At 41.6% G+C, this 23440-nt stretch overlaps 2 protein-coding genes across 3 annotated transcripts in view; one reads left to right on the forward strand and one right to left on the reverse strand.

The window, feature by feature from the left end:
• Positions 1-426: 426 nt before the first annotated feature.
• mtSSB (mitochondrial single stranded DNA-binding protein) lies at positions 427-798 on the reverse strand. Its single transcript, XM_050194646.3, has one exon. It carries the CDS (start codon positions 796-798, stop codon positions 427-429), a length of 372 nt encoding a protein of 123 aa, XP_050050603.3.
• Positions 799-2261: 1463 nt separating this feature from the next.
• The window catches only part of LOC126547007 (STAM-binding protein), a 99656-nt gene continuing 78477 nt past the window's right edge, over positions 2262-23440 (forward strand). The window contains exons 1-5 of one of the 2 annotated variants that reach the window (XM_055062996.1): positions 2262-2486; positions 7621-7669; positions 7730-7830; positions 8727-8802; positions 18853-18945. In XM_055062996.1, the coding sequence (XP_054918971.1) occupies positions 7622-7669; positions 7730-7830; positions 8727-8802; positions 18853-18945 (318 nt within the window). In that variant the 5' untranslated portion in view covers positions 2262-2486; position 7621. Of the gene's footprint in view, positions 2487-7620; positions 7831-8726; positions 8803-18852; positions 18946-23440 lie in introns of both variants that reach the window. The other variant, XM_050194811.3, reaches the window with a different exon arrangement.

Genomic DNA, 23440 nt, shown 5'->3' on the forward strand with positions numbered 1-23440 from the left:
TTCAGACAGGTTTCACACATTTATAATTCTTTGTACTTCTCTTTAATCGGTGAAGAGACTGAGAAACAGTGTTTCTCATGTTTGCAAGAAGCTGAAAAATGTAAGCATTCATTTGACATGCCCATATCAATGGGTTTAACTAAAACGTCAAACATAAGGGGGGAGGGGAAGGAATAGCATTAACCATTCTAGGTGAACTTAATATCAACAACACAAACCCAAAGGCACAGAACAGCAAGAAAGGCTACAAGTACAGATGGAAAACTGTAGCTTCCCATACAAGCATAAAAGCTGGCTACCAGAAATTGGCTTAATTAAACTTTGGGAATTTCTTCTCCGGTCAAAAAAGGGGGGAAAAATAATAAAAAGCGATAAACAACTTACAATTCTCTACTTTGCAGCCATGGCGCATGGCGTACGTTTTGTTCATTGAAATTTAGCGTCTGCAAGGCTCTCCTCGTCAGTGCTGGCTGCTCTCGCACTTTGGCCCAAGAAAATGACATCATCTGCCACCACCGTGCTGGTCACATGGGTTGCACCTTTGGCGTCTGTTATCTCGCCATAAACCAAACGTCCCTGGACCAGCACTCGAGAACCTTTGCGTGTGTACTGATGCACCGAGTTGCGAAGAAACGGTTTGAACACGCTGATACGGTGCCACTGGGTCTTCTGCTGTACTTCACCAGTTTCATAGCGGTAGTTGCTGTTTGTGGCCAATGTGAACACAACAACCGGATTCGCATCAGTGCCTCGTAGCTGGGGTTCTATTCCAACGCGACCCAAGAGAGTTACCTGCATCGATGGAAAAAAAAAAAACAAAAAAACATTTCCTTAGAGCAATCTCGTGGCATGTGTTCAGTTCCAAATGGTTACAATTACTATATGCGATGGCAAGGTACACCCTGCTGTGCAACATTACAACATTGTGCACTTTACATCGAAGGTCTATCAACTAAATTTACGTTGCACGGTCATTGCGAACGGTACCTTTCCCCACAACACACGCATTGAACGGCAAAATGCATGCAAGAACTCGTGTAACTTCGTGAATAACAGTAATCTGAGCTCTGCAAATATTTGAACCTTTGGCCACCTTGCCGGCCTTTATGTGCCAATCCTTCCTTTCGTGTGTGATAGCAAGTTAGGACAGGGCAACAAAACACCTTCAAAGGAACGAACTTGGGCAAAATGTACCTGATTGATGCTCTTTTCGAAAGTAGTTGGCCTTTCTTCACAGTACAACCGCCGCAACAGAGGCGCGCTAGGCCGACTACGCAGAAACAGCTCTGCAGACAACGTGCAGAATTTTCGCGCGGCAGTGCTCATTTTCGCTCACGTGGGGACACGCACAACGACGAGTGCTTGAACGTCAAACAATCACAAAACTTGGTGTTAAGAAGGCACCAAAAGCTTGATGGGAAGACAAGTGTTTCAAATTTTTACAGTGACAATGACCGAATGATGCGTGTCGCTACACAGAGAACGCAATACGCGCCATTTCCTACTTCACATCAATCGCATGCACCATGGCATGCACCAACTTGCTAGGATTTGATGATGATAGTGATTTAAAGTACAAAATGGCGCGTGCTGCGCCTCTTACCCATTTTACGCCGTGCCAGTTGCACCATGATTAACGGTACACATGCTTTAAAAAGCAACAATAACGCATTTAAAATTAAGAACTTAACAAATGCAACGGTATCTCGTACAGAAAAATACATAATAAAAAAATATTTTGAAGTAAATTTTGCAAAAATAACTATTTAACGGAGCCATAGATGGCAGGCAAGTCAGTTAGGCACACGTATTTGGTACAGAACTTGAGTCGTATCGAAGGTTTTGCGTTTTGCTACGTAGTGTTGTAAAACATCCGCCCATAGAGTTTCCTACAAGAATTTTGTAGGAAACTCTATGCATCCGCCCATGCATCTGCCCATAGAGTTCTCTATGCATCCGCCTGATGCAAAAAGTAGAGTGACCGTAATTATATAATTATAAGCTATACGTACCGCGTGAGAACATTGTTGGGCTATAGTAGTGCTAAGCATTTTCCGTTCTATGAAGTAAGCCGCTGCATATAAAAATGTCAGCGCACGAAAACATCTGCGCACGTAATAAAACTTATAAAACAAACAAACAGTGTAGCTTAAAAAAATGAAATATAGAGTTGTTTAACTTCCTAACGCAGTTTCAATTTTCGAAACTAAAATTACTTTTGAAATAGCACCTGCAGAAATTTTGACGCTAGATGACTCACCGCTAGGATTGAGAAATGCGAAAGCAAGCTACGATGCGTTGATGCGGTGATGTAGGTTGTGAAAGTCGTCTTCGTTGTCTTCTTTGCATTTCGAATGTCGTGCATGTTTTCATGCTCGCTATTGGTGTAAGCTACGTGTCATAGTATGGGTGAGCAGCGCTCATCCACTTAGAAAATTCAAAGTAGCTTAAAGGTTTCAAAGACAAGGTTTCGCAACGCTGGGCAGGTAAGCGGCTGCAACTTTCCATTATATTCCCTACTTCCCACCCTAGGTGTTAAAACTTTTTCCAGCTCCGCTTTCGTGATCTGTTTCGTTTTCGTTCATCATGTCTAGGTTACTGTCGTTGAATTGCTTGCATGGCAAGCACCAGCTTTGAAAGTTCAGGGTCAGCAGCGAGGTTATTTTCGCTGAACTCTTTGCTTGCAAAGCAGAGTGACACATCTGAAAGCTCGCGGAATTCACGTTAGGTCGGATCGACAACCGCTATGCCCAACACGGAATTGCAATAGAATACTGTCGCTGTGCGCGTGACCCGTTTCTAGTTATTTTTGCGGAAGCCTTAGCTCGCTTGTTCTCTCGCGGTGCTCGCTGTGTCTGTGCTCAAGAACCGGGCTCGATTTGTGCCTGTCACAGATATTGCATAACGATAACGCGACTGAGCGTCAACACTGCGCACTGTGGTTAAACGCCGCGACCTTTGATTCAGTGAAGTGGGCTGTCGCTGGCTTGCATTCCCTTTGGAGGCCCTTGTGGAGATTTCCTGTCGGTGACCGCGGTTTCTTACCGCCAGTGTCACACGAGACCCGTGTTTACAGTGCGTATTGACTTCGTAGTTAGTAGTTCTCCAAAGCTGATCCAGATATTTCTCCTACAAATCGAACGGCAATGCCTGCATCACTTGAAGCTAACCACATAACACAATTTCGCTGAAGTTATATGGAAGCAGAGCAGACCAATTCTGTAAAAGTCGTAGCTGTCTTTTTATTTCTTTGCGCACATTACAATTCAAAGCCACCTCACAGAGGAGTCACTTGGTGGTCATTTCCTAGCTGTTGCTTTCAAACATGTCAAATGCTTGGACCTAACTCAATGTAGTGACAGTGAATGCACCGCCCCTTTCTATATAAATATTGTATTGTTTTTAGTATTTTGTTACTTCGCATCTCGTAAACTGTTCATGTAATCAAGGTACTGTGACTGTTGAATAATCCTGTGATGTTAAGGAGCAAGAAATAAACAACCTGTAGCTTAACTTACAAAGATTGACACCAAGAAAGCAACTGCAATTGCACTGTGCAGCAAGCATGTGCAAATTCTACTTCAAGTAGACAGGCATATACATATAGAGCCACTAAAAAAAAAAAAAAGAACGATTCTATGAGTTGAACAAAGCACATGCAACACTAATATTTAATTTTTGGCTTTGTGTGTTTGACTCTCCCCTCTGTGCTGAGAAACAGTGACCTATATATTTCAAGTGTTGTTTGAAGTTAGGAAAAAAATCTCTTGTTGAAAAAACTAACAATACTACTGTGCCTCCAAGGTAAGTGTAGCTTTACCACCTTGCCATGTAACCGGCTGGAAGCCAGCTGAGGGACCATGAAGAGCTGTGGTTTGACTATTCCTACTTTAGACACTGCTGTTGAGCTTGAGTTCAGTGGTACGATCAGTGCAATTCCCAGCTGCAGCAACCACATTCTGGCGGGAATGTGTGCTTTGGGTATTACTTAAATACCTCTGTTCATTTATATTTAATCGGCTTTAAACCTGTTGTGCTTCTTGCAGGTGCAGATCTTTCCCTACCCTTCAATTTTTACATTTTTTCAAGTCTAGGAACACAGTTTACCTTGGGCGGAATGTATAAATCCACTGTACTGAGCATTAGGTGCAAGGGCCCCATGTGGACTGATTTAATTCAGAGCCCTCAACTACAGCATCGTTTTGTAGCCTGTGTGTTGCTTTCAGATGCTAAAATCAAATCGCTTTAGACACACTTAGATGTAATGATAGTTTTCTCATCTGACTGCCAGATGCCGAGTGTGATGGAGGCTTCTTTCGATTGGCTGCTTCCTTCTTTTGTTCTCTCTCCTCCTCATTCCTTATGTATGAATCAACCCACTTATCTTTTCATTGCCCTTATGCCTTGAGTTTTCTTTCGGAGTGAAACGCAAGTGCAGCTAGCATTGCAGGTCATTTTCTTGTGACCCTTTTGTTATTAATTATTCTGTGCAAAATTTCATGGCCACTGGTGCCAATAGATTAGTTGCGTCTTTGATGCTACATAGTTTTGAGAATTCCTAACTTAAAAGCGTAATACGATATGCGAATGGTGTAGGTTTCGCATGCAGTGAAGGGAACATTTACTTCTACCCGCCATGGTGGCATAGTAGCTAAGGCATTGCGCTAATAAGCCCGAGGGTGCGGGATCGAATCCCGGCTCCAGTTGCCGCATTTCGATGGGGGTGAAATGCAAAAACGCCTGTGTACGATGCATTGGGTGCATGTTAAGGAACCCCAGGGGGTCAAAATGAATTTGGAGACCCTCACTACGGCGTGCCTCATAATCAAATCATGATTTTGGCACGTAAAATCCCAGACTTTCACTTTTCATTTTTTAACTGTTAATTGCATTTACAGCCTTTCATATCTTATCCAAAGTGAATGTTGGCATGATGACAATACTGTTGCCTATAGTAATCTATATTTTATGTTGATTTAGTCCTGTGTTGGAGCATTCATCTTGCATGCTCGAATGTTAACTGCTTATGTTTTGGAATGGGAAATAGTGTAAATATTATGGCCGTTAAAGTTTACCAAAGCTTGTTGTTGGGCGAGTTGGTGCTTAGGTGCCATGACATAGACAAAAACAAACATGAACAAATGCTTAATGTTGGTTTTTGTTATTTTCCTTGTCAGTGTTTTATGTGCCAGCTATGCCATAGCATTGGAATTTGTTGATTACAGAAAAAGGAATAACATTCCTGACAAATAATGCTATGTTTACTGTTAGCTTGTATATCTTTTTACTTTACATGATGAGAATATAAACTTATCAATTGTGATGCACATACACGAGCACCCAGGAAAGTGGATGTGAAGATGGCTGCCGCAGTAGCTTAATTGATAAAGAACACAACGCGTAATGCGGAAGATGTGGGTTCGGCTTCTACCTGTGGCAAGTTATCTTTTCATCCACTTCATTTTTCTTCTTTACTTACATGGCACATTTTTATTAAACATAACAAGTAAGTTCCCTTTCGCTTACTCTGGCTTCATTGTCCGTTTCTTCGTATGGTAGTGATTTAACAAAAATTGAGCCTCTCAGATCCCCTTATTGCACATTGCAGTCGGTGTTTTAGGCAGCTAATGCTGTCAAAGTTGTCATATTGCAGCACATAGATGAGCTTGGAACATGCAGTGCTGTCACATTGTGTGTCTGTGTTTTTTTTTCTCTTTGGTGTCTTTTGGCTAAATGTTATTACTTTCTCTGTCTCTGTGCTTCATTTGCACTGTGCATTCTAATCCCTCCTGTAGTTGTGTACCTGACTTTGCAATAGTAATGTAATTCAGCACCAGTTCTTGTTTCTGCCAACAACTACAGGACAGATCAAGATAAAAGGAAACACCTGACTTACTTATAGTCCTGTTGTCTTTATGGTGTGCTGAAAAACACAACAACAAAAGAAAACTAGTACACAACACATTTTTCAACATCAGAACCACTTAGCAAGTGTCAAAAACTGAGAATTCAACATACTGAAGAAGAGCTGAAATTCGGGCTAGTTGGTATGGATTCGTTGCGGTGTCTTGTTGCAAGAGCAACGCAATGCGAAGAGAATGGACAATGGTGCTCCTTGAAATTGGCTGTTGTCTATCTTTGTATTGTCTTCTGCTTGGTGCCTGCCTAAGCCACCATGAAGATTCAAACTTGTGTTTTTGTGGTAATCATTGTTTGGCAAGTGATCAGGCGTTCTTTCCTATTGGGCTCACATGCACTTACAAAAAGTTCATGTGCCACAAGGCTGACATCTTGGACTTTGTTGCGAGTTTCATTCTAATAAAAGTATTAGCATGTTGTGGCAATGGAGACATTTTTTTATTGCTACGTGCCAGTCATTGCGTGGTGTTAGGTCTTGTCAGGTTCATTCTGCAACTTCTTGGAATAAACGAAGCGAAAACTGTACTCGGGACCAAAAAACACCTTTGCAGGTGTATGCCAATCTGAGCAATTTATATATCAAGGACAGTGGGGCTGTATAAGCGAGTTCTCACTCCTTTTGGAAGTCCCAGGGTTCTGTTTTGCCACTCCCCGAAATCTACCCACGACTTTGCAAATGCTTTACAATATCCAGTAAAATTCCTTCGCTATACACGAGCTTTTTCAAAGGCTTCACTAGATCCACGCTTAGTACTTCTATATTTTCCGTTATATCTGGCTCGTGTTCCTGCATGCTGTGCCTGCTCTACCAGCTCCTTTCGTCTGACTGTACATTCCAACGGCTTGGTTTGGATGCATTGCTGGCTTTTCTTACTGACACAGCACCTGTGTCTGTCCTATTCTCTTGTACCCAAGTGACATTGGATACTTACCATGCCACCATAGAGTGGCCTTCATTGTTTCCACATGAGAACTGTTGTGGAACTCCCCTTAAAGGGCCACTGACATTATATTTTGGACTCTTTATTTTTGTTTGCTGTTTGTTTGATAAGTGCACACCAATGGTAATCTTAATTTTTTTCATTAAACGACAGTCTGGGACCTATAAGCCCCAGAAGTTCTGGCAAGCTTCAGAGTGCCCTAAATAATGTAATATAGTAGCTTTTCTACAGACAGATTATGTTTCGTTTCTACTGTGTCATGATGTAATGATGCCGAAGGTAGTCACGTGATAGGAGGACATTGCGAGGTTTTTACACTTGTTTTTGCTTGCTTGGTCGTCTGCTATGCTGCTACATCGGCCTTCACAATGAGTAGCAGCACAGTAGGCAACCAAGTAGCCACAGTGAGTGTCAAAACGTCGCAGTGTCCAGATTGACCACATCCTGCATAATGACACAGTATATCCTGGGAAGCAAAACAGAAACTGACTGTAGAAAAGCTATTATACTAAAATATTTAATGTGCTGTGAGGCTTGCCAATATTTTTCTCGGGTAGAGATCCAAGGCCTTCACTTAAAGCAAAAAAAAAAAAAAAGAAAACATTATAGTGGTACAGTACAGCATTCCTTTAAAACAGCTTTGCTGTAAAGTTCAGATATTAAATAACAAGCTCAAACATTGTTGCTTAGATCACTGTTGTACTGTAGAAGAGAGTGAAATGCTGTGCCCCAAGTTGACTGTTTCCGTTTTACCTTGCAGGATGCCATCTGCTAGTAGGGGCCTCGATACATATGACCCTCAGACCAAAGTGAGACTCCTGAGTGATGTAGGTAGCGCGGTTGATATTGATGAAAGCATACCTTTGAAGCGGTACTTCAGGTCTGGCAAAGAGATGGTGCGAATGGCTGAAGTTTACCATAAAGAAGGGGACCTCGAGAGCACCTATATTCTTTACACCAAATATATCACGTGAGTTTTAGTTGGTCTGATAAATATCTTTTTAGTCTTGCTGGACTAATTCTGGTGTTTTTGCTCACCAATGTAGATTTAGAACTGAGGTTGAACAGCGCGAATAAAACAAGGACATGAGGAAACAAATACTACAGACAAGCGCTGACTGCCAACTGGAAGTTTGGTTGTTTCCTTGTGTCCTTGTTTTATTCGCACTGTTCAATCAACTTCAGTTCTAAATATGAACCAACTAGCCCTCATCAAGATCTTACTAGTACGTGTAGAGTAACTGCTGGTTACTGTATGTGTGGAGTGGGATGGCGTATTCTCATTTGTATAAGGTGGTAATTTATTTTTGCTCACATATTGACGGTCCTCTGATTATACTTAATTTGCAGCATTTTCGCCTTCTATTGGCTTGAGTTTTTGGTAGCGTAAAATTAATAGTCATTCGTTAGTGACGTCTGCTATTATGCAGCATGCATTAAACAGTGTAGTAGCCAGATGAGAGCATTCATGTGCAGGGTGTTCTGCACAGATGCACTGTGGACCCTATGACCTAAAGCATTTTCAAGCCCATTGTGTATGCTGTGCTAGAACTGTATTATGCAATGTTCCTGTAAATTATAAGGACCTTTAAAGTTGTGGTGAGATCATAATTGAAAACTACAAATGACTGTCTTCCATCTGTCAGCATGCCAAATGTTTCTTGACACAAAAATTATTTGTGTGCTTTTGAAAGATGCGATTGCCTTGTGACAAGCTTTATGTATGCAGTGCTGTGCAAGTCTGTTTATACATTAGTGCAAAAGCTGTGAACTTTGATATTTGAGCTGGATTATTGTGCTGCGATATGACCTGCGTTTTGTTTATATCATGCAATTTACTGTTGTGCTTTCCCGCTTTTTATCTAGACTGTTTGTAGAAAAGATATTTAAGCATCCTGCTATGAAGGCATCCCCTGGACCTGAATGGGACCAAACAAAGAAGGTAATAAACTGTAATGCATGCAGCTGATGCGATCCCCATCCATTGGGCTGATGACTTCACTTCATCCCAACTGAGTCTATGTTTCTGCATACCCTCGTATATCTGGCTGGTGATTAAACGATTGGCATAATGTAGCCGAGTGATCGCTGGTTTGGTAGGTAAAAGCGTCAAGAGATATCAACATGGACAACACATGCTTCCACAATTCACTTTGTTGCTTGGCAGCTGCTACAGTGTTCTTGTAAGCACAAGGTTGCGGATTCTATTCTTGGCCACAGTGGCCTCATTCTTGTAGGGAGCGAATGCTGTAATGCTTGTGCAGCACCTAGATTTAAGTGTGTAAAATAAATTCATACGAAAAATATGATGAACTGAGGTCACTTTGTCAACTTACACTACTCATATTGCACACACTCTTACCTGTTGATCAGGTGTAAACCACGTGTCTGTGGTAAATGTAGCGAGATGCTGACCATCTTCCATGACTTGCTGGAATGTCATCAATTAGAAGCTCAGAGAAAAAAAGAAATACTTTACTAAACCGTCAGAAAATTCCACTCCATCCAGCAATGTTCCTTGGCAACGTCCCGTGTTCTGACAGCAAATTAGTCTTAGCTTTTTAAAGTGATGTTCGTGACCTGCATGTTATATGCCCAAGCAATATGTAGCATGTACAGCCTCTCATCTGAGGCTGCCGCGGCATGCAACAGTAGCATTTAAAAGCACATGCTTTCTGGCCCTTGCGTTACAGGGCTTGGGTGAGGCATTAGTGCTACTCGTGAACTGTTACCTTTTTAGCTAATGATCACTTTGCAACATTTCTTTTATCTTCATAGCACACCTCACTTGTCATGGTCAGATATTTAATACATACTATATATTTTGTGCATTTATACGGTGACTCATTTTAGGCCTCTTTACAGCCATGTTACGTCCAGAGTTCATATACCATTGTCAGCTTATTATTAGAATGTGTCTGGTGCTCTCTGGCCAGGAGGGGCCCTTGTGCCATGAAAACGTATTAATCATCATAACTGTGGGTCAGAGAACTTCAGTTCGCCAAAATTATTCTAGAGATCTTCAGTGTATCATACATCATAGCTTGCTGTGCTGCTAGTCTGTGTATACCCCTTGAATTGTATACGTTAGTGTACTGTTACATGCTTCCGTTATGAATTCATACTGATATACTTAGCTTCTTTTGTTAGTTGTAACATAAAGAAATAAGTTCATCACCATAAGAATTAGGCCAGTAGCATATCATAGAGAGCCTGAATAACTGACTCGTGCATACTAATGTATCGACTGAGGTATGGTCACCATAACCGTCGTTCAGCATCATTCTGGGCTATTTTAAGTTAGCATTCATCATTATCATCAGCCTGTTTTATGTCCACTGCAGGACGAAGGCCTCTCCCTGCGATCTCCAATTACCCCTGTCCTGCGCCAACAGATTCCAACTAGCGCCCGCGATTTTCCTAATTTCATCGCTCCACCTAGTCTTCTGTCGTCCTCAATTGCGTTTTCCTTCTCTTGGTACCCATTCTGTAACCCTAAGGGTCCTACGGTTATCTAACCGGCGCATTACATGACCTGCCCTGCTCCATTTCTTCCTCTTGATACCAATTAGAATATCGTCTATACCTGTTCACTCACTGATCCAAACCGCTCTCTGTCTCTTAAAGTTATGCCTAGCATTCTTCGTTCCATCGCTCTTTGCGCGGTCCTTAACTTTTTCTCAAGCTTCTTTGTCAGTCTCCAAGTCTCTGCCCCATATGTCAGCACCGGTAAAATGCACTGATTGTACACCTTCATTTTCAATCATAATGGCAAGCTTCCAGTCAGGAGCTGACAATGTCTGCCATATGTGATCCAACCCATTTTTATTCTTCTATGAATTTCCTTCTCATGATCAGGGTTTCCTGGGACTAATTGATCTAGGTAAATGTACTCCTTCACCAACTCTAGAGGCTGACTGGCAATCCTGAATTCTTGTTCTCGTGCCCGGCTATTCCTCATTATCTTTGTCTTCTGCATATTAATCTTCAACCCCACTCTTATGCTCTCTCTGTTAAGGTCCTCTATCATTTGTTGCAACTCATCTAGATTGTTGCTGAATAGAACAATGTCATTGGCAAACCGAAGGTTGCTGAGATATTCGCCGTCAATCTTTACTCCTAAGCCTTCACAGTTTAATAGCTTGAATACTTCTTCCAAGCACGCAGTGTCTGACCCCTCTCTTTATAGGTATCTTCCTACTTTTCTTGTGTAGAATTAAGGTGGCTGTGGAATCTCTGTAGATATTTTCCAGGGTATTTGCGTAAGCGGTCTGTACTCCTTGATTACACAATGCCTCTATGACTGCTGGTATCTCTACTGAATCAAAGGCTTTTTTGTAATCTATGAAAGCCATATAGAGAGGCTGATGTTTGACGTAGTAGTTCTGACGTAAAGTTCTGCGAAGATACAGTAAAAGCAGCAGAAGAATTCTATACTGACCTATATAGTACCCAGAGGAGTCAGGATACCTCAATTAGAAACAGTAATGAACAGGATACAGGAACTCCTCCTATAACTAGTGATGAGGTCAGAAGGTCCTTGCAAGACATGAAACGAGGAAGAGCGGCACGAGAAGATGGAATAACAGTCGATTTAATCAAAGATGGAGGAGACATAATGCTTGAAAAACTGGCAGCTCATTATATGAAGTGTTTATCAACTACAAGGGTCCCAGAAAACGGGAAGAATGCAAACATTATACTAATCCACAAAAAGGGAGACCTTAAAGAATAGAAAAATTATAGACCCGTTAGCTTACTTCCAGTAATAAAACATTTGCCAAAATAATCTCCAACAGAATAAGGGCAACACTGGACTTCAGTCAACCAAGGGAACAGGCTGGCTTCAGAAAGGGATACTGTACAATGGATCACATCCATGTCATAGCCTCTCTGAATAAAGGAAAAATCAAACATCCTACTGTTCGTAGCAATTGCTACAAAGGAAACCCATACGAGTTCCACGAAAGAAAAGCCTCATAGTTGAAGAAAAATTCGTCCTGGTCCGGGACTCGAACCCGAGACCACCGCCTTCCCGGGCAGCCGCTCTTCCATCTGAGCTAACCAGGCAGCTAGCAGATGGCAGGGTGAAGTCGAATTGGTCGACAACACGAAGCAAAGGCAAGTGTTTGACGTAGTAGTTCTGCGCAAACCCGCAAGGTGGAGAGAAGTAATGAATAAAGGGAAATTCAGACATCCACCCGTTCGTAGCAATTGCCTTGTGAATTTGTGAAGTCGAATTTGTCGACAAATTCGACTTCGCCCTGCCATCTGCTAGCCGCCTGGTTAGCTCAGATGGTAGAGCAGCTGCCCCAGAAAGGCGGTGGTCCCGGGTCCGAGTCCCGGACCAGGACGAATTTTGTTCAACTATGAGGCTTTTCTTTCGTGGAACCCGTATGGGTTTCCTTTGTAGCAGTTGCTACGAACGGGTGGATGTCTGATTTTTCCTGTATTCATTACTTCTCTTCGCCTTGCGGGTTTGCGCAGAACTACTACGTCAAACACTTGCCTTTGCTTCGTGTTGTCGACAAATTCGACTTCGCCCTGCCATCTGCTAGCTGCCTGGTTAGCTCAGATGGTAGAGCGGCTGCCCCGGAAACGCGGTGGTCCCGGGTTCGAGTACCGGACCAGGACGAATTTTTCTTCAACTATGAGGCTTTTCTTTCGTGGAACTCGTATGGGTTTCCTTTGTAGCAATTGCTACGAACGGTAGGATGTTTGATTTTTCCTTTATTCAGAGAGGCTGATTGTACTCTGGATTTCTCGATAACCTGGTTAATGACATGGATGTGATCCATTGTACAGTATCCCTTTCTGAAGCCAGCCTGTTCCCTTGGTTGACTGAAGTCCAGTGTTGCCCTTATTCTGTTGGAGATTATTTTGGCAAATGTTTTATTACTGGAAGTAAAATAACGGGTCTATAATTTTTCCATTCTTTAAGGTCTCCCTTTTTGTGGATTAGTATAATGCTTGCATTCTTCCCGTTTTCTGGGACCCTTGCAGTCGATAAACACTTCATATAATGAGCGGCCAGTATTTCAAGCATTATGTCTCCTCCATCTTTGATTAAATCGACTGTTATTCCATCTTCTCATGCCGCTCTTCCTCGTTTCATGTCTTGCGAGGACCTTCTGACCTCATCACTAGTTATAGGAGGAGTTCCTGTATCCTGTTCATTACTGTTTCTAATTGAGGTATCCTGACTCCTCTGGGTACTATATAGGTCAGTATAGAATTCTTCCGCTGCTTTTACTGTATCTTCGAAATTGCTGATGATATTATCCTGCTTATCTTTCAGTGCATACATCTTGGTTTGTCCTATGCCACGTTTCTTTCTCACCGATTTCAGGCTGCGTCCATTTTTTACGGCTTCTTCAGTGTTTCTCATGTTATAGTTTCGAATATCCCTTATTTTCGCCTTGTTGATCAGTTTTGACAATTCTGCGAATACTGTCCTATCTCTCGAGTTGGACACTTTCATTTTTTTTGTCGTTTCTTTATTAGGTCCTTTGTTACTTGGGAGAGTTTGCCTACTGGTTGCCTTGGTGCCTTGCCTCCCACTTCAATTGCTGCCTCTGAAACCAGTTTAGTAATGGTTTCATTCATTATCTCTCTGTTCTAAGGCGGCATATTTGTTAGCAAGTACCCGCCTGAATTTGTCTGCTTTTACCTTTACTGCCTCTAGGTTGACCTGTTCTTAACCAATTTAGTTAGCTCTTTCTCTCTTCAAATTGAGGTGAATCCTTGCCCTCACTAACCTGCCTGGCTTTTTTCGAACCTGGCATTCCGCAAATACCCCCTATGCTTCATCAGTGGCAGAGCTGTTCTGCTGCTGAGCACAAGGTTGCTGCTGCATTTCCAGGATGTGGCAGCTGCATTTAATTAACGATGCAATGCAAGAATACCACAATCTAAATGCATGTGACCTTGTTCAGTCAAAATTAACCCTAAACCTATCTTCTGCAGCATCCATTAAAATCACTGAATTTTGGCCTCCACAATTGATCTCATTTAGTTTTGAAAATTGCAACATATTTACTTCAAGCAGCTACAAATGTGGCAGTGTATTACATGACATGCAATATTTTTGTATTGCCATAGTTAAAGGGACCCCAAGCGGGATCTTGAAGTTTAGCTAGTTGGTAGATAATACAAGGTCCTGAATATTTCGCTGTGCATGTTCGAAAAAAAGATTTTGCAGTCACTGCTGCACTGTTCTTGCTCAAATGTTGCAGAACGATAACATTTTGGCATTGGCTTCATTTAGTATAACACTTGGCACGGTTAACTGCCTGGTTTTTAAGAAAAAAATGCAAATTTGCCTGTACTTATGAGCATGCAAGCTGCTGCCGCGACGGTGCAAGCATAAACTTGTGTCGCTGCCTGCCGTCAGCTGCAGAAAGCAGCGTTTCAGGGAGGGCAGTTGCCTGTTCCAGGACCGGGCAACACGCAGCGTCGCGGCAGCAGCTTGCATGCTCATAAGTGCAGGCAAATTTGAATTTTTTTCTTAAGAACCATGCAATTAGCCGTGCCAAGTGTTATACTAAATGAAGCCAACGCCAAAGTGTGATCATTCTGCAAAATTTGAGCAATAACAGTGCAGCAGTGAGTGCAAAATCTTTTTTTCGAACATGCACAGTGAAATATTCAGGACCCTGTACTTGTTGAAGGCCAAGTATGTCCCTCTCGCCCAAGATTCAATGTTCCATAAGTGGAAAAAGGTGTAAGAACAGAAGACTTAATGATGCCACTGCCTTGAAATTCCTGCTCTGGTTCCACCATGATGTCATGAATTTTGAGTCTCTCCTCACAGGGCTAGTTGTTTGTCAGGAAGTTAAGATTACTTTGTGTTCAAAAGTAAGAAAGGACTAAATCTGGCAATAGTAGAAGATTTCCCTGCGGAAAAGTAGCCTAAAATGTGAAAATACTGGGAAATCATAGTCTTACTAATGTTATCGGCGCTACGGTTTTGGTGAGGAAGTCGGGGAAAATAATTTTAGCATTAATTTTCTTCGCTGTAATAAAAGCCTATTTTTGACAAAGAAATGCAAATAGAGTTACAAAAGTAATTCGTCATGTCGGCTAATTTAGTGTTCTTAAGTGTCCCTTTAAGGAGAGTCAGATTATGGAGGAGCCTGTGTACAGTGCCACAAGGTATAATTGCACTAATGCACTATGAAATCATATTAATATCAGTGTGGTGTCAACATGTAACATTTTTTGCATGACATGTTCACGTCACATTAGAGAGTTTTAGATTAGGGGACGCAAGCCGCTTGCGTCCCCTAATCTAAAACTCTCTATTAACTCTTCCATTACCGTGCCTATAAAAATAGATCAATTTGGTCAGCAGGTTTTCCGCGCTTTAAAAATTTCTGTTGGAATTCTTCTATTAGCAATGTCATGCACCATCTGACATTATGACTGAACTTGAACCATTTGTCAGGTTTGAAGATTTTCGGCAGATAGGTGAGTCTGAAAAAATAAAACTGACTGAAGATATTGTTGAAACTAGCCTTCAGTGCACTAGCACTTTTCATAAAAATGACGCAAAATTTGCACTTGGGTCGACATGGCAACATAATTTTTAAATGACAGCAGCAGTGAAGATGCAGAAGCTTCTCAATTATAAGCTTCTCAAGAGCTATAAATTTTCTGATCCAACACATAAGCTGATTTAACAATGTCTCAAACGAAAGTAGATGCTCATAAGTGTGTGTTATTTTGATAATTGTGTTTGACTAATATCAAGTGCAGCTTTATTTACCTCACCGTGGGTTGCTTTTATCCATCAGCGCTTTGACAGTGTATGTTCGAATTATTATGAGCAATCCTTCCCGTCGTGTGGGGTTTTCACTCGCACAAGAGCACGCAGTGGATTTCTGACCGACATCCGACTGAAGCTTTACCAGCTGTCTAATCTCTTGCATTTTGAACACCGCCTGTGCAGGCGCCCTTATTACTGTACAATATTGTGCAACACGCCACATTACTTCACAGCACTGTACAGGAACTAAACAAAGCATGTGGAGGCTCCAGCGCCAGTCAGTTGAAGGCACACTAGACCACCTTGCTTGCACAGAAAAGGTAATCAAACGTAGTAATCAATTATGAGGAGGCATCTGCGTGCTCCCTGACTTGACAACCATTTCTTCATGAGTCTAAAGAAAGCACTAAAAAACAAACCACATGCCTGCAGCAATGAGTGAAAAACAAATGCTCCCTGTACAATAAGAACTTACCTGTTTTAACACTTGCAAAGCTACTCCTTTCCCATCCCGCATAGCATGGGCATTACTATGGCTAGTATCGATGCCAACAAATATTGATAGTTTCATTGCGTGATCTGACTTGTAAAAGTTGGGATCTAGGACCCAGGTACATATTTTGTATACTTCAGAACTTCTAACTCTCAGTACTTATACTGAAAATACCAAATTCTTACTTTTATTCATGTTCCTTGAGGTGCTTCATTGAAGTTCCAAATAAAAATTCTCAAAAATTGTCTTAGCAATTATTGCTGCTATACATACATTCAAAGCACCAGTGATACATTGCAACTACTACGTCTTGAAATAAAATGTTAAAACTTTAAGGTGCCAAAAATGATCACATTTATAGCGGTAACAAAAGAGTTAAAGGCACATTAAATAGAAACACTAAATCAGTTTTGACAGGTAAAGTGCTCTTTCTAAACTCTATTTTCGTTAATTTAGCCGCAAGAGATTGATTATTCGAAAAGTACATGAAGGTCCAACTTCCATTTGTGAAAATTTTGCACCAGAACCGAGAGCCTGTACATCAGTGTGGCGTCACGAGTTTCAAAATATTTTCTATTATTTGGGCCATTGTGGCACATCAAAAGTTCTCGGAGCTTGCCTAGTTCAGTCTTCGGCTCCTTTCAAATTCAATGCAGTGCATCTTTTTGTATAAAAAAATAACTAGGCCTGAGCGGATGCTGTCAAAATCTGTGACGTGAGGATGAGCAGGTGCAAAAACTTCCAAGCAGTACCGCCACTCTTCTTATTTTTGTCTTTTTTGGCCTATCAAGCCTTATTAACTTATGGTGTGTCTCTTTTGGTGTTATAGAATTGCAATTTCCACCTGAGGGTGCTGGATCAAATCTTGTCTGCATTTTGATACGGGCGAAATCTAAAAACGCCCACGTACCGTGCATTGGGGGCACGTTAAAGAACCTCAGGTGGTCAAAATTAATCTGGAGTCCCACACTTAGGTGTGCCTCATAATTGAATTGTGGTTTTGATGGGTTAAAACCTAGAATTAAATTTTTACTAATATAGCTCAGCCTTATTTTAATTTTAGCGTCTTTTTAGATTAGGTAAATGCAGAAAAGCAGCTTTGTAATTGCAGATAACGTGCAAATTTTTATGAAGTTCCGATCTTGATGTTTTGATTGCCATAGAAATTTAGATACCAAAGTTGTTGTGGACTGCTCTAGTGCAGGGGCTAGGGTAAATCTGACTGATAATTCAAGCTGTAACATTACATTTTCTACAACATAAAGTGCCTATTAAACATCCTGCACAACCGTACCTCTTCTTGAAAGCTTTTGTTCAGCAACACATCATTAATAGCAAAAAGTTAAAAGGGTCATAACGGGTGAACTTCAGTTTAGATAAGTTCACAGAAATAACCATCAATAGGCAATATGCTAAGTTGGTTGAAGCATGAAAAGTCGACATGCAACAATGTTAATTGTGTTTGGTCAGCGTCTTTCGAGTGCGATTTGATCTGCGGGCTGTCACTGCTCAAATTCAGGTTATCTTTTGCCTTTTCAAACTACTTCAGCACTGCTGTGAATAAGGGGCCATCAGCAGAGTTATGCCTTCTCATAGTATTGATCTAACATTATTGTGATTATCTATGTTAGTCTGCATATTTTATAACTCTGCTTATTGTAAACCAAAGCCCAGATCCTCGATGGAATTCTTCTATGCGTCATTTTGCAAAAATATAGGAAAAGGAGAAAAAAAGACGAGTAAACAGAAAAAGAAGGGAAAAAAAAAGTCTAGTAAACAGCCAATTTCAACATACTTACTATGGTAAGCACCAACGGCCTTTGTGGTGCCATTTATAATCCAGAGACATGACTCGAGTGCTAAGCTGAGGTCAGAGTTTGAGCACCAGCAGCAGGTGGCATGTTGTAACTTATGCAGCTGCTTTCTGGCAACCTTCTGTTTAGGTGGTGTTGCTATTTAAGCTTATGATTGCAGCTTTGCATTTTGTGGATCTGGTGGTGGCATCAATTCAAATGGTTTGAAAAATTTTGTAGTGTGGTTCTCGCATCTCCCCCAGAGCTAAGCATTTTTCTCTGCATAAATATTGTGCACTTTGTGTGCTTCTCCTGCTGGAATGACAGAGTGCTTTATCTTGTGGAAATTCTTTTATTTTTTTGTTCTTTTCATCCTTCATCAGGGGCTTGCATGTGACAGATAATAAAAGAATTGAATTGAAGGAAATGAATTGGTGCAGTGTGCAGGCCCAGCCAGGCCTTGGTGAAAAAGACCGTGCTTGCTAAAGATTGTGGGTAAAGGGGTCTTCAACTAACACGACACTGTTAACTATCTTGTCCAAAGTCGACACCCAAACCATTCCAATATCATGTTAGAACTTTGATGCTTTAACTTTATGCCATTTGTTAATGGCCTGTAAACATTTCATTCATCTAAGGCTATATTTCATTTGTCTAAAGCTACCTTGCTGACTGGAATATGTATTTGGAGGGACTTCTCTGATTATAAAATTTACAATGTAGTAAACTGCTTGTTTGGGCCTAATCAGTTTACCATAACATGGTTCTGCTGTATCTGTCTAAATTGCTTGAATTTATTAAGACAATAATTCTTTATTTACTTATTCTGGTGTTGAGTGCACATTACAGGCCTGTTATATTACTCATTCTGATGTTATATGTGCACGTTACAAGCCAGACATGTTTACTGCTCCTTGCTCTCTTGATCTTTTTTTGCAGAAATTAAAAGAAGTTTTTCCTATTGCGGAAAAATTGAAAGCTGAACTCCTAGAAAAGTACACCCAAGAGTACAAAATTCTACAAAAAAACAAGGCAAGTTCCTTTTACTGAGTAAATTGAGTATGAGCTATAAGGATTTTTTTATTCCCTGCACATTGATCTATCTTATGCATGATTTATGTGCAAGAGAAACCTCTCTTCACTTTTGAATTGTGCGTGTGTGGCATTCAGCATTGCTATTGCAATGTTTGTTGGTTATGGTACAGTTCATGTTCAAACGTGTAGCGGTTTAGGCGAGTTGGTGTATCATCACTTCATATATGTATTGTGTGAAACAAAAGACAAAAAAGAGACGACTCATTGAGCACTGGCTTTAATCTCATTGTTTACCGACATAAATCTTGCTATACCTAAAGATTCACCCATTAATATCTTGTATTACCTGCTGCAGTAGCCTAGTGTTTATGGCGTTGCGCTGCTGAGCTCAAGGTCTCGGGTTTAACCCCGGCAGTGGCGGCTGCATGCCGATGGGGGAGGAATGCAAGAACGCTCGTGTACCATGCTTTGGGTGCACGTTAAAGAATGCCTGGTGGTCAGAATTAATACGGAGCCCTCCAATATGGCATGCTTCATAATAAGATTGTGGCTTTTGCACATGAAACCAAACGCACATGAAGTCAAAGTGGAACTACTGCCGCAACCGCTGCGTACGAAACTGCAGCTGCTGTCAACGCGATCATGGATGGTGACTATGCAGTCATGAAGGCATGCAGCCGAGGCATGCGAGGAGTCAGAACGAAACTGTTTGCCACAAAGGGCTGCGGCCAAAACAGCGGCCGCTATCGACACAATCGTGGATGGCGACTACGCATATATAAAGGCGCACAGCCGAAGCGCGCACCGAGTCAAAACGGAACTACTGCCGCAACCGCAGTGTACGAAATCGCAGCTGCAATTGACGCAATCATGGATGGTGACTAGCACTCATGAAGGCACGCAGCCGAAAGCTGCGTGCCTTCATGACGAATGACTACATATGTATGATAAGAAAGGGGACGCCAAAGACTTGAAAAATTATAGACAGATCAGCTTACTGTCTGTTGTCTACAAAGTATTTACTAAGGTAATCGCAAATAGAGCCAGGAACACCTTAGACTTCTGTCAACCAATGGACGAGGCAGGATTCCGTGAAGGCTACTCAACAATAGACCATATTCACACTATCAATCAGGTGATAGAGAAATGTGTGGAATATAACCAACCCTTATATATAGCATTCATTGATTATGAGAAAGTGTTTGATTCAGTCGAAACCTCAACAGTCATGTAGGCATTACGGAATCAGGGTGTAGACGAGCCGTATGTAAAAATACTGAAAGATATCTATAGCGGTTCCACAGCCACCGTAGTCCTCCATAAAGAAAGCAACAAAATCCCAATAAAGAAGGGCGTCAGGCAGGGACATACGATCTCTCCAATGCTATTCACAGCGTGTTTACAGGAGGTATTCAGAGACCGGGATTGGGAAGAATTGGGGATAAGCGTTAATGGAGAATACCTTAGTAACTTGCAATTCGCTGATGATATTGCCTTGCTTAGTAACTCAGGGGACCAATTGCAATGCATGCTCACTGACCTGGAGAGGCAAAGCAGAAGAGTGGGCCTAAAAATTAATTTGCAGAAAAGTAAAGTAATGTTTAACAGTCTCGGAAGAGAACAGCAGTTTACGATAGGTAGCGAGGCACTGGAAGTGGTAAGGAAATACATCTACTTAGGGCAGGTAGTAACCGCGGATCCGGATCATAACACTGAAATAACCATAAGAATAAGAATGGGCTGGGGTGCGATTGGCAGGCATTCTCAGATCATGAACGGCAGGTTGCCATTATCCCTCAAGAGAAAAGTGTATAACAGCTGTGACTTACCAGTACTCAAGTACGGGGCATAAACCTGGAGGCTTACGAAAAGGGTTCTACTTAAATTGAGGACGACGCAGTGAGCTATGGAAAGAGGAATGATGGGTGTAGTGTGAAGGGGATAAGAAGAGAGCAGATTGGGAACAACCAGGAACAACCCAGGGAACAAACGCGAGTTAATGACGTCTTAGTTGAAATCAAGAAGAAGAAATGGAAGAATGAAGAAATGGAGAGAATGGAAGCGCAGGAAAGGGTGGTAGAAAGTTAGGTGAGCGGATGAGATTAAGAAGTTTGCAGGGACAACATGGCCACAATTAACACATGACCGGGTAGTTGGAGAAGTATGGGAGAGGCCTTTGCCCAGCAGTGGGCGCAGCCAGGCTGATGATGATGATGGTCTATGACATAGGTGCATATGACTACTACGTATGTAGCCCAGGTGGCTACATAGTGGATATGGCGTTGCGCTGCGAAACTCGAGCAGCCAGGTTCAAGCCAGGTCGCGGAATTCGATGGGAACAAAATGGAAAAACACTCGTGAACTTCTGTTTAGGTGCACATTAAATAACCCCAGGTGGTGAGAACTGTACAGGGTGCCTCATAATCATATCGCCAGACATAAAATGACAGAACTTGTTTAATTAAAAGAAAAAGAAAGGTAGCTGCATTTTTCGACTTTTTTTCCGGGGTTGTAAATGAAATTATTCTTGAGTATGATTTCCCGAGAAAAACATGTTACGCTTATCTTATATTTCATACCTAAATATAATGCCATTCCCAACTGGATGTCCGCTCAACTAAAGCAGCTTCTGTATTATGAACGGCTGCTTTCAGTTGTCCAATGCACTAACATAAGGACAATAATGAAGGAATTAAAGAACAGCATGCCTCACATGTAGAGATGTGTAGATCTGCTGTGTTCGTTAAAGAAGATAAGTGTGGTACCACATTGGGCACCTAGTTTAATGGGTTGCAGACGTTGTGAGTCTGTCAAAAAAATGTTTTCCTTGCCTGAATCAAGCTAGCAGATTTACAGGCTGCCCCAAAACGGGTCGTTTATATTGAATGACAGCTAGGAACGTGTTCAGCAGAACCTATTAGCATCTGTGTGTTAATTCTCTTAGGAACTGGTCTCAGGAAATCTCCAGCAGCACAATCATTCGGAATAAGAATCCTCACTTGGGTCGGCCCCTTATCTTTTAGACTTCGAAAGTGCTGCTATGTATTATATTCCAACAAAAATGGCTATTCAATAATTTTGAAGTGAATTCTGAAGTCGAATACGATCTGAATTGCAAATACCATTTGATTAGACTATGTTTCTACTTCATTTCGCCTGCTGGCACGTCGAAGGAGATCGCCAGACAAGCCACGGAGATTACATTGGTAAAGGCTTCCCGGTCTACCCGATTCACTCTGTGTACATAGGCAATACCTTTTCCCCGACACTGTTGTTCATATTAACCTCCATTAATTGCCTTAATTCCTTTTCTTGGAAACTCGATTGGTTCACCTGGGGCTGGTGCAGCTTTTAAAAGAAACACACTTATTCTGGTTGGGAGTTTTTTCTTTTTCAGTCAGTGCATTTAGAATGTTTGCTAATTTTTCTTTTACATATATGTTGTGGCTATGTCTCTGTACCCTTAGATTTACCTAGAAGTGCATTGGTCATCTCGATCATCTGCATCTCTTCATGCCACACAGTTAATAAACCTGGTTTATTTCGCCATAATAGTGCTTTCTTTGATAATTGTCTCTGATCAATATTCCATCGACAAGAAGCATGCGTAAAATGACACAATATCAACAAAATTTTCTTATGTAGCTTCATGTTGCAGATAGACGGCTTCCATGGCAAAAATTGTGTTACTTTTAGAAAAGAATGTTAAATATAGTAGTTCACCTGGCTAAAACTACAGTTGGTAATGGCCGACAAGAGTCGCGAGCATACCAAAGCAAGTAAAACCATAAAAAATTTTACTGCACGAACTTTCTGCTAGAAAAACTGGGCGGTCTGCCAGCGTCCGTGCAACGAAAGTCTCGCTTGCAGACGATGCACGTGATAACGTCAAAATTGAGGACGTCGTGTTGTAAAACCCATGTCTCGGATATGTATACGTAGCAAAAAAGCGTCAATATAAATTCGCAGTTGAAATAAAGCACTGTTATAAGAGTATGTGCGCAATCGGTCTCAGTGCCCGCAGCAAAATTACGTTGAATATGCCGCGGAGTGCATCTCTGCCTCAATCGAGTTCACCTGCAGCGCCCTCGCACAATTTTTCCACACACAGCGCCTCAGTGGGAGAGTGCCGTTTGGCCCATTCGATCATTGTGTAGTACACTCTAGCCAAAGCGCACACCGAGTCAAAGTGAAACTATTGCCGCAACCGCTACGGACGAAACCGCAGCCACTATCGACGTGATCGTGGATGGTGAATACACAGTCATGGAGGCATGCGGCCAACGCGGTGCTATGCACAGAGGTAAATGCAAGAATAAAGGATTCAAAGGCACAAAGTGTTCTGGCCAGTGGTGCTAAATGTCGGCGAGCAAAAGTATCTAAATAGCAATGTGAAAATAGCTCAAAGTAGCAAAAAGCACCAGCAAGGAGCTAAAAGTAGCTAAATTTTTTTTTCAAGTGCTTTTTTCACGTATTCTGGGTATGTAACGCA

The sequence above is a fragment of the Dermacentor andersoni genome, chromosome 1 (assembly GCF_023375885.2).
Source record: "Dermacentor andersoni chromosome 1, qqDerAnde1_hic_scaffold, whole genome shotgun sequence".
In the NCBI taxonomy this organism is placed as follows: Eukaryota; Metazoa; Arthropoda; class Arachnida; order Ixodida; family Ixodidae; genus Dermacentor; species Dermacentor andersoni.